Source organism: Suillus discolor (assembly GCF_016758755.1).
Source record: "Suillus discolor strain FC423 chromosome Unknown F5147scaffold_42, whole genome shotgun sequence".
Lineage (NCBI taxonomy): Eukaryota > Fungi > Basidiomycota > Agaricomycetes > Boletales > Suillaceae > Suillus > Suillus discolor.
Genome location: NW_024541289.1, coordinates 140,234 through 150,416, shown reverse-complemented (window position 1 = coordinate 150,416; position 10,183 = coordinate 140,234). Strand labels below are relative to the sequence as shown.

General features: G+C 48.2%; 4 protein-coding genes across 4 annotated transcripts; 2 read left to right on the top strand and 2 right to left on the bottom strand.

The window, feature by feature from the left end:
• Positions 1 to 634: 634 nt before the first annotated feature.
• F5147DRAFT_704793 (dynactin, subunit p25) lies at positions 635 to 1,524 on the bottom strand. Its single transcript, XM_041437913.1, has 5 exons — positions 1,460 to 1,524; positions 1,227 to 1,411; positions 1,030 to 1,168; positions 878 to 980; positions 635 to 826 (listed from the first exon to the last, which is right to left on the bottom strand). Exons 1-5 carry the CDS (start codon positions 1,502 to 1,504, stop codon positions 732 to 734), a joined length of 567 nt encoding a protein of 188 aa, XP_041290734.1. The 5' UTR covers positions 1,505 to 1,524; the 3' UTR covers positions 635 to 731.
• Positions 1,525 to 1,543: 19 nt separating this feature from the next.
• F5147DRAFT_270909 (uncharacterized protein) lies at positions 1,544 to 2,564 on the top strand. The gene is made up of 2 exons (XM_041428956.1): positions 1,544 to 2,383; positions 2,434 to 2,564. Exons 1-2 carry the CDS (start codon positions 1,590 to 1,592, stop codon positions 2,462 to 2,464), a joined length of 825 nt encoding a protein of 274 aa, XP_041290733.1. The 5' UTR covers positions 1,544 to 1,589; the 3' UTR covers positions 2,465 to 2,564.
• Positions 2,565 to 4,836: 2,272 nt separating this feature from the next.
• Positions 4,837 to 7,026, bottom strand: F5147DRAFT_775739 (glyoxylate dehydrogenase; the record flags this gene model as incomplete). Its single annotated transcript, XM_041441765.1, has 13 exons — positions 4,837 to 4,877; positions 4,940 to 5,072; positions 5,130 to 5,470; positions 5,519 to 5,579; positions 5,632 to 5,922; positions 5,980 to 6,066; positions 6,126 to 6,219; positions 6,317 to 6,369; positions 6,421 to 6,550; positions 6,615 to 6,677; positions 6,746 to 6,797; positions 6,862 to 6,894; positions 6,957 to 7,026. The coding sequence occupies 13 exons, from the start codon at positions 7,024 to 7,026 to the stop codon at positions 4,837 to 4,839; spliced, it is 1,449 nt and encodes a 482-aa protein (XP_041290732.1).
• Positions 7,027 to 8,498: 1,472 nt separating this feature from the next.
• On the top strand, positions 8,499 to 10,096 carry F5147DRAFT_270879 (phosphoenolpyruvate pyruvate domain-containing protein). The gene is made up of 5 exons (XM_041428955.1): positions 8,499 to 8,867; positions 8,919 to 9,127; positions 9,182 to 9,383; positions 9,434 to 9,677; positions 9,730 to 10,096. The coding sequence occupies exons 1-5, from the start codon at positions 8,628 to 8,630 to the stop codon at positions 9,918 to 9,920; spliced, it is 1,086 nt and encodes a 361-aa protein (XP_041290731.1). The 5' UTR covers positions 8,499 to 8,627; the 3' UTR covers positions 9,921 to 10,096.
• The last annotated feature ends 87 nt before the right edge of the window (positions 10,097 to 10,183 follow it).

Below are 10,183 nucleotides of genomic sequence, written 5' to 3'. Positions count from 1 at the left end.
GCGGGAATAAGAATTTGAGAGAAAGTGCGTTGGAAGGTCTGGCCCGGGCATCTCAGGCTGCAGTACTAATCGTTGCAATTTCGGACCCACTGTAGGCGAATTCGCATGGATAAAAGGAGCAGGCCGCCGGTCGACCCTGCGCTAGCACGGACGTGCCTGCATCGGCAAAGCCAATAGACCTAGCCTGTTAACATGATCGGATGGATGTAGTCTATCCGACGAACATCTTGAAGCGACGAAAATCGGAATCAGAGCGTGCCGCGGCGTTTATGTCCTTCGGAAATAATATTGTGAGAGTGCTCGGGACAACATACGCCACTCCGCGATACCCACGCATGAAGGAAAATCTATACAGACGAAGTTAAAAAACGAGTCCAGAAAACCAGGAAAAGTTACATGATAGTACTAATCAGGTTTGCAAAATGGAATATGAAAAGAGAACGTCTAGAGAAGCAGCGGTTCGACAATCATGAGATGGTACACACTGATATTATTACTTCAACTTGTGGGAGTGGGTTGGCGGGAATTCGAGCTTGACCCGGAGGCAGTGTCGATGAGAATCATGGGAGAAGGAAACGAGTAGCATAGCCGAGATGCTGATAGGCTTACTGTAGGGCAGGTGCAATGCAAAATACCGTGACTGCCCAGAGGTGACATATGATAAATATGATGATCTGATAATACAAGTGATGGTAAGTGGGCTAAGCCTAGTAGGCGGTCACGATGTCTAATCATCGCTCTAAAGGCTGGAAACGACTGTAGTACTGTTTTGTCTGGGATTCAACCATTTCTTGTGTCGACTCCGGTAAATCTTCGATAAAGCGACCTGTGAGAATACATTGTCACGAGACATAAGCCAACATTAAAAATCACTAGCCTGGCGAGCCAGAAAATAGTGCCAGAGCTGGAATAACAGTGTTGGGAGGAATGACAGTGTTATCCGCGACCTGCGCGCAATCTTTGATGATCGTAAACTTTCCCTGAAAAATATGCTCAGAAGACACCGTAGCCTGAGTTATGAAGACTTACAATAACACAATTCTTTCCAATCACAACATGGTTCCCAATCGTCGCGGCTTCGACGACGGTGTTCGCACCAATGTGAACATAGTCCCCAATCTTCATTGGGTAGTAATTGAAATTTCCGCGATACGTCTTGTATGGTGGCCTGGATTATCGTAAAACCTCCAAGTTAGACGCATATGCTACCTCCAAGTAAGACGTACCTCATAACGCAACCCTCGCCGACGAGGCAGTACCTTCCAAGGGAAATGACGACGGCATGACCAGGACCTGTTCTGCGAAGATCTCCCCGAATGATTGCGCCGCTGGAAATAATAGTCTTTCCTCCGAGAATGATGTTCTGAGGTCCAGCTATGGTGGCTCTTCGAGAGACTTTGTTTCCTGTGTCCTAGATCAGCGTCAACAACTGGCTGACTCCGCTGTGTCCGTCGCTTACAGTTTCGATGAACTCGGCTTTAGAATAATACACTGGCACGTCCATCGAGGCTGACGCAAAACGCCGGCGGAATAAAGATATTACCAGAGAACATACGCAAATACATGATAACCTAACCCTCGTCATTGACATGCTCCAGCTCACTACTTTCAGGTTAGCCAGCTATCGAGCCCATCGGCTTGCTGCATTCAATAGCTCCGTAGTTTGCTACAGATCTGCACGAGCTTTGAACTCTTGGACCACGTCATGTGGTCCGCAGAAGCAGCGGCCACAACTCACTGCCCGGAGTAGACATCTTTCAACATCACCTTCAACAGCAGACGATGCTGCGTTGTCGACAAAAGCACCCTCTTCTGGAGATAGCCAAGCTGAGCCGGTTACTTACCATGGTCCACTTACACAGACATTCCGTCGTCTCAAAATTTTCTCCCTGACATCCTTGGGTCTGTCATGTATCATGACCCCATTCATCTTCATCGTCGAATCATCGCTTCCTCTATCTGCTCGAATCGTTCTAGCCATGACCGCACTTTCCACAAGTTCTATCTCGACCGCCCTCGTTGGGTGGTCCGGCGCATCCTACGTCATCGACCTGCAAAGGGTTTCGCCAGTCGACAATGGCGGTATCGAAGGCATCGAGATGACCACGCTTACGCTCACGCTGAAAAAGCTCGTCACGCGCGTGTACGACGCTGACTTCTTAGTAGACACGAAGCGACCATTTGCAAAGTGGGCGCTCGCGCAAAGTGTCCTACTGCCACCTCCAAAAGAGGACGCACTCATGGCGGTGAAAGGTGGCGCACCGGGCGAGGAAGAAACGATAGCGGAAACCTTCAATGCTGCGGGCGAGATTGTGGGACGGTGGATTGTGAAATGGGAAAATGATGGTGCAGGAACATGTCGTGGAACAGGAAAGGTCGTGCGGTACGCAATCCTTATCAGTTGCACTTGCAGAGTTAACATTACATGTCCAGATACTTTAATGTGCACGAAGAGCTGCTGTGACAGCTGTGCATCTAGGTTATTGCTTCGAGTAAGCAGGATTTTTGTCGTTACTCTAGTGACCACCGTCATTTTTACGGAGTAACCACAAAAATTATGCGCATGCTCAGATCTAGCGTGGAACGTGCTCAGGTAACACTCACTCAGTACGAACTGTGCTTTATACCGTGTAACAGCTGGTGGCTCCATCATTCTCTTGAAGGTCATCGGTGCAGCATTTGGCCACATTTTGCATCTAATTCGAGCTTGGTGATGCCTGTGGTGCTTGACGCCTCCACGATAGCCTCGGATATTTTCACTAAGTGATGATACAAAGCCTTGTTGGTATAATACCAAAGGCAAACAGGAATAAATGGGGGGACAACATTCTTCATGAAGAAGTGGTCTTACATATCAAAAGCACGGACGACACGACTTGCTGAACGGCAGATCGCGAAGCAAAAATTAGGACTTGGCGACGCGACCATATACCACCGTGTGGAGCAGTAAACATAAATCTGGCGACTGCATCATGATACATTACCCTCTAGAGACAAACAGTTGAGTTCGGACGGCCTACAGTCTCAATGAGTAGATGGCTGAAGATGATAGGTCGCCTGTTTCGTTTTCATCTAGGGGACCATCTTACTGCCTATGGCCAGATTAAATGGCATGATCATCCTACGTTCGTATCAATCGACAATTGTGAACATGCAATTACCGCTCGGTCTCGCTCATTAAGCGGACCATCTTACCGCGTAACAGATGGCCCGGTCATATTACAGTTATATCAAATTGCGAACGTGTAATCATGAGCGCTCAGTGGTCTTGCCGCCGAACATTTGGACCCAACATCGCCGACTGCCGATAACGGATCGTGGAATTGTTTGTAGCGGAGGAAAGTATATTTCAATTCCTGGAGGGCCTCACAGGATCGGGGATATTGGCATGCTTCCGCGATGTTGGTTCAGGCACGCATACAATGGCAGTCGGACGAATTAGCGATATCTATCTGCGAATAGGCTAGTCGGACATGTATCAAACTGTGCATCTTGTATTGCCTCTAAATGTTTGTTTTCAGACGCAGTGTAAAGTATTACCGTACCGTGTCAAGCCTCGTTTGGGCCGGGTGAAACACCACTTATACCGCATGACAAGTTCTCCGCAGCCTCTGTACTAATGTCAACCTCTACACTTACCTATTCCGCGTCAAGACCCACTCGCATGCCACGTCCAGCAGATTGCGCCGCGTCAAACCACATTAATGCTGTACCAAACCACCCCCCCTCCCCCCGGGTGTCTATGGCATTATTTATTTATTATTTGCGCGTTCTTCAGCCTGTGCTTTTTGTTGAAAGTTTGTTAATCAAGAATGGCGCTTTTTTGAGAGCTTCCACTTTTCACACTATCTTCATAATGCCCGCTCATAACACCATAAGCAGAATGAAAGATGAACGTTCTTGCAAGCTCTTGAACATCGGATTGTTGAAAACTCCGCCACTGAATTTTCATTGGTCAAATCAATAACATTGCAATGTTACCAAAAGAAGACTTGACCACCATCTACCCTTTCCGCGATGCAATCACCGGAACTCTCCGCGACCCGCGCTGATCGAGGATCAATGATTGTAGTACCCACAAGGTACACAGCGCAGCCGCCGCAGCGCTACACCTTTAAGATACCGCACCAAAGCCATCCAGTGAATTAGACCGGCCGCATCAGTCCTAGCTCTCACGTTCAAGTGAGCTGGAACCTCAGATGAGTTTCAAGGAACAGACAAAGTGCCACTCCGCCACTCCGAAGGTCGTATTTCGAGATAGGCAATTAAGATCATGCACATCATTGAAGCGCCAACTGGTATAACCGATCACGTGCGCTGTTTTCCAGTATGGGGGGTCTTAATGTAATAAGCTTATCTGTGTGGCCGCGTTAAAATAGCTGTGCCCCTTTAACTTAGTCTTAGGCTTGGCTTACGAACTCTTATCATGAATGACTATGACCGATTTGGTCAATGCCCGGCATCTTGCGCCGGTTCTTAATTATGTTTCGCGGCCCACGGGTGACATCATGATAGGCTCTAATATCCTCGAGGCTCGGTTATCCTCGATCTCTTTTTTTTTGTTAAATATATATTAACTGTCAACTGTCACACCTCGGCGTTATTTTTTATCTCCCATGCATAGCCTTGCAAGATCAAGCCACTACCGTCATGATCAACAGTACACGGAATCATGGTTGAAATAACACTTGGCCACTCGGATGACGGTCTTCCGCAATTTAGTATCTGCCTCGCCGGGATATAGGGTGAGGACATCATTTATGTAATCCGCAGCACATCACTAAACTTAAGATTCAAGAGCAAAGATACATAAAACTCAAATACAGGACCCCAATGTTACAGCTTGGTCTTGAACTGGGCAAGTGCCAGGGGTTGATCTTCGAAGCACATATTTAGAAGGAACATAAAGCGATCAAACGGTCAAACGGCATCAACTCACATGTAGTATTATATAGGTTATCTGGAGGTGTGAGACCGACGTGCGAGTGCAGGGCGTTTGCATCAACCATTTCAGGCGACAGTTCATCTATGGTACGAGCGCCAAGAAGCCGCATGTTCATCATCAGCTCATCCTATATTTGGGGGTAACCTTATCAGACATGCATACTGTCATCGCCCGATCAACTCACCCGGATGATTTCAAACGCTTTTTCAACGCCTTCCTGTCCATAGGCACAGAACGAGTACATAAATGCTCGACCAACACCAACGGCAGATGCCCCAAGCGCGATAGCCTTGAGGACGTCGGAGGCTCTCCGAACGCCACCATCAACGAAGACTTCAAATTTAGGGTTGGGCCAAGGGCCACGGGTCTTGAGAGCGGCAACAACCTCCATCAGGTTCTCGACACCGGATCGAGCCGTGTCTAGTTGTCGGCCACCGTGATTAGATAGCACAATTCCAGCAAGACCATAGTCGTAGGCCATGAGTGCGTCTTCAGGTGTAGCAACACCCTTGAGGACGATGGGCACTGAGAGGAAAGCGTGAGATATAACTTAGTCAGCCCAGAAGCACTGACTATTGGTGATGCTCCTGAACCAGGGAATGTCCTTCCATGATAAGGAAGGATCAATGAAGGACTTGATTAATGCATTCAATATCATCCGTCACGTAAGATTTGCTTGCACCTACAGATATGGCGCGGGCAACGCCTTCATCCTTTCTGATTCCGGACTGATTCTCTTGGACTTTTGCAACCCCTGAGTCACCAACGAATTTCATGCGCATATCCTTCTCGCGCCGACCCAGCTGAGGGGCGTCGACGGTAATGAAGAGGCCCTTGACACCACGCTTCTCAGCATGTTGGACATACTTCCTTGTGATCTCTCGGTCACGGTTGACATATAGCTGCAGGAACTGGACCTGGCCGGGGACCGCGGCATCAACGATCTCATCGAATGCGCAAGATGCAAGTGTTGGGATCTTTGCGTCGCTAGTCAACAATAGCCAGCATCAAATTGATAAATTTTTTTCCATTACCATCTGGATTACGCCATGCTTGCCGGCTGCTCTGGTGAGGTTGAGTTCTCCATCTGGATGGCCAAGCTTGCCAAGGGCTGTAGCAGACTGGCAGATCCATGTGAGTCCAATCCCATTTACAACCCATGAGAATGCCAAGTACTTACAATGTATACCGGAAGCGAGGATCTCTGACCGAGAATAGTTGTCGACCAATCGACAACCGAAACGTCACGAAGAATACGGGGACGGAACCATATTCTAGAAAACGTTAGAGAATAAAATCAATTAAGGATAACGCTGGACGAGCCTTTGGTATGCGGCGCGATTTTCCCGGATGGTGATTTCATCATCAGACGCTGAGGAGTAGTAAGCCCATGCTTTAGGAGAGAGGATTGCTTTTGCGATCGCCTTTCAAAGATGTGGTTAAGTCATGGGATCCTGCTGACGCCAAGTACTAACCTCGAAATCATGCAGATTAACGATTTCATCCAGGGAGGGCCGAGTTGCTATCAATTCTTGGCGAATATTCTCTTCTGCAGTGGCTTCCTTGACAATTTTGACTACAGTATTCGGATCAATAACGCCAAGGCTGCGCAGATCACACGACTCGGTCATTAATACATTCCAGAAAGTCCTGATGGGCCACTACTCACTGCTTTTCCTTGGGTAGATGGGTCGTAATGGCATCCGGAGGGTGAATAGGGTCATATGCTTCACTGATATTCCGCAATAGCCGGTGACTTCCTCAATAGGCTAGGCTATGTATAAATGTAGTGATCCTTACGTTGCATCCGCACCAGCATACTTCAGAATGATCTTGCTACCACCAGGATGTTCTGGAAAACCGGCGGCGAGCGATGAGAATGCGAAACATTCCATTTTATGACACCAGTGACGTACCGGGCAGAAAATCTGTAACATCATACACTTTGCCTTGTGAAATATGTTAGTAAGCACTTGGTGCCGAATAAATAGACATTGCGCGATGCACGCACCATGAACGATTATCCAACAGCTTGAAACAGTGGCGTGCTCGGCGACTGTGTGAGTAGAAATTAGAGACATGTCAGCAATGTTCGATTTTAATGGGGTAGTAAGTATCTCCGAGTGTTGCTAGAACTGATCTTATCGAGTTTTTGAATGTTCCAAGCGGAGTGTGCGGGATATCGCGTGCGCAGTTTACGTCGTCGAGTATGCCATTAGGGGTAGACTGTCTTCCGCTATGGAGCGCACTAGCGGATCGGATTGAGTACTGCGGTCGGGGATAGACCGGAAGATGGAAGGGAAAATGGCGCACGCATACGGACTTTGGGTGAAAGTACGATAGGTGGCACCATGCACGTGCTCGCTCACCTTCTGAATAGTCCTTTTGCACATTTCTCGACTATCACGAACCTGTGAGAAATGACCCAAGGCTGGACCGGTCAATTGTGTCTGTGTTCAAATCATGGTCACCATCAGGATATCCATCTAGATGCCTACCCCCTAACTCCGTCCTTGTATCTCAGGCTCGAGGTGTTCGCAGCCTAAGCGCTGAGCGCTGATCGCTGAGCGGGACCCACGGAATGCAGACATAGACTGTGTTGCAGATTCGATCTGGACGGAGCCCGAAGATCAGGCCTCAGGTATTGGGCAAGTGACAACCTTGGCACACGGAAACGAGTAGAACATCCCTGTCAACATTCGTCCGTGACCAAAACCATAATTCTCGAAGGTTTCCGATTTCCGATTTTCCATTTGTGTGTAAAAGTAAACAGTCGTATACAAGTTTGACGTGAGCTATACTGCACGAGCTCTAGACTGGTGGTGGTGCTCTTGGCATGCATAAAACCCCCGATAACAAAATTAATGTGTCCGTCCATCCGGACTTCAAAGTACAATCAGATGCCACGTGGGATTCCGCCCGTGAGAAAACTTAGCCACAAGCCCACGGAAGCATTTAGAACATTGACATAACTATTTTAGGGAATCTTTACTAACCGAGTGATACCTCCGCTCAAATACCGTCCTTTCTAGTATGTGCACCGGTAGTCGGTTTCCAACTTGAAGCTGTTCCACATGCTACTTCGCATGCTCCTTTTGTTGATCAGTGCCGATGTGCTGATTTAGAGCTGTGAGTTCTGCTGCATGCCTCGGGTTAACTTGATTTCAACCCTGAGTTAGCGCCCTCACGGGAATTTCGCTTCGCACTTCGATTGGCTGCCGGCAATGTGTCTCTCGGAGTACTATATGCTGCCAAGACCCTCACACTCTTCCCGTTTTCTCCTGGCTCCGCATCAATCTGATAGGTGTCCCGTGCTTTCCCCTTTCATCATCTTCTCTCCCCCGCTTGTCTCCGCAACACCTTTATTTGTTTCCATGTCCAAATCCAATCGAATCTCAACTGAACGAAAGAGAATGTGGCTGAAACAGTCTGTATGAGCTGTACCCTTGACGCCGTATACGTTACCCTTTTTCTGCCGGTTTACGGTTTTTTGCTGCCGCGGAATATTCGATATGTAAATCACCCGAAGGTTATAAGGCCGTACATATTGCTTACCATCGATATCATCCCCCTTCCTTTCCTTGCCCTGGCTGCCCGTCCACATTGAACTTCAACCCTCAAGCTTTTCAAGCTGTTGCTCACTCGCACTCTTCGTTTCTACACATCCAAATTTTTCTTCTCAATGGCACCTGGTCTTGGTTTTTTCAAGAGCTCCGGTTCTAGCGAAGCACCAGTCGTCCAAGTCAGTCCTGATGCAGAGTCAGAAGATAAGGGCAGCTCCCAGTCTACGACCTCCCAGACGACGCGTAAAGCTGATGTTTACTACAACCCCCGTCTCGACCCGGAGAACTTCCTGGAAGGAGAACTCTCTCCTGACGCTGCTACTCGTCTTCGTCAATTGCTTGCTAGGCCAGGTATTGTTGTAAGTGAAATGTCTCCTCCGTGCATAAGGTGTTCTTAGTTGTCCTACCAGATTGCCCCTGGTATTTGTGATGGCATTAGTGCCCGTTGCGCACTCGAAGCTGGTTTCGACTGTTTATACCAAAGTGGTGCAGCAACCACCGCTTCGCGTCTTGGCATGCCCGACCTTGCCATTGCTACATTGAACGACTTCGTTCAAAGCGCACAGATGGTTTGCAGCTTAAGTCCAACCACTCCTGTTATTGCTGATGCTGATACTGGGTAAGTACATCTCACATGTACAGACATTTCGGCTAACACATTTGCACAATTCAGCTTCGGTGGTACTGCTATGGTTGCTCGTACAGTCTATCAATACATCCGTGCCGGTGTTGCTGGCATGCACATCGAGGACCAAGTGCAAACTAAGCGTTGCGGTCACTTGATTGGCAAGCAAGTTGTTTCCCGAGAGGAATTCGTCACCCGTATTCGTGCAGCCGTCATTGCTCGCGACTCTTTCCCTGGTAATTCGAACTTCGTAAGTGGTGCTTCGCGATTCTTAATATACGATCTCATGTATCTTAATAGGTCATTATTGGACGTACCGACTCCGCTCAAGTGCTTGGCATGGAAGAAGCCGTATATCGATTGCAGTTGGCGGCTGATGCCGGTGCCGATGTCTGCTTCATCGAAGGCGTCAAGACTGCTGATCTTCTAGCCTCCACGGTCGAAGCCTTGAAGCCTAAACCCGTTCTTGTTAATGTTATTTCCGGCGGCCTAACGCCTTCCTTCACTACTAAAGAGGCTGAGGCTCTCGGTGCCAAGGTCATCAGTAAGTTGAGCACACTACCTACATGAGAAGGGATGTCTGAACCTACTTCCAGTTTTCTCACTCGTATCTTGCGTCGCTGCCGTACATGGCATTCGTGCTGCCATGAAATCCCTGAAGAAGACTGGCACTGACCATTCGTCGGCCAAGGGCATGGATCCCAAGGCCTTCTTTGAGGTCATGGGTCTCCAAGACGTTGTCGACCTAGATGCGAAGGCGGGAGGTAGTTCTTTCAACGTCATATAGTGCCAAATTGGCTTTGAGTCTTGACATCTTTCTCGTTACTGTTCCATTCTAATTCATCTTCCGAATGTTTCAATTGTATACGGGACGGGCATCGGCATTACTATCATTACGCTGTCATCATTAGATTTTTCTTTACCTCTCTACAAGCTAGCACACATGCATGCAATACACTTGGTGATAATGTGTAAATTTAGCCAAGTTATCCATATACGATCACAGGTTCCCGGAATGAGTTGCCGACTCCAGAAATACTCCATCCGGCA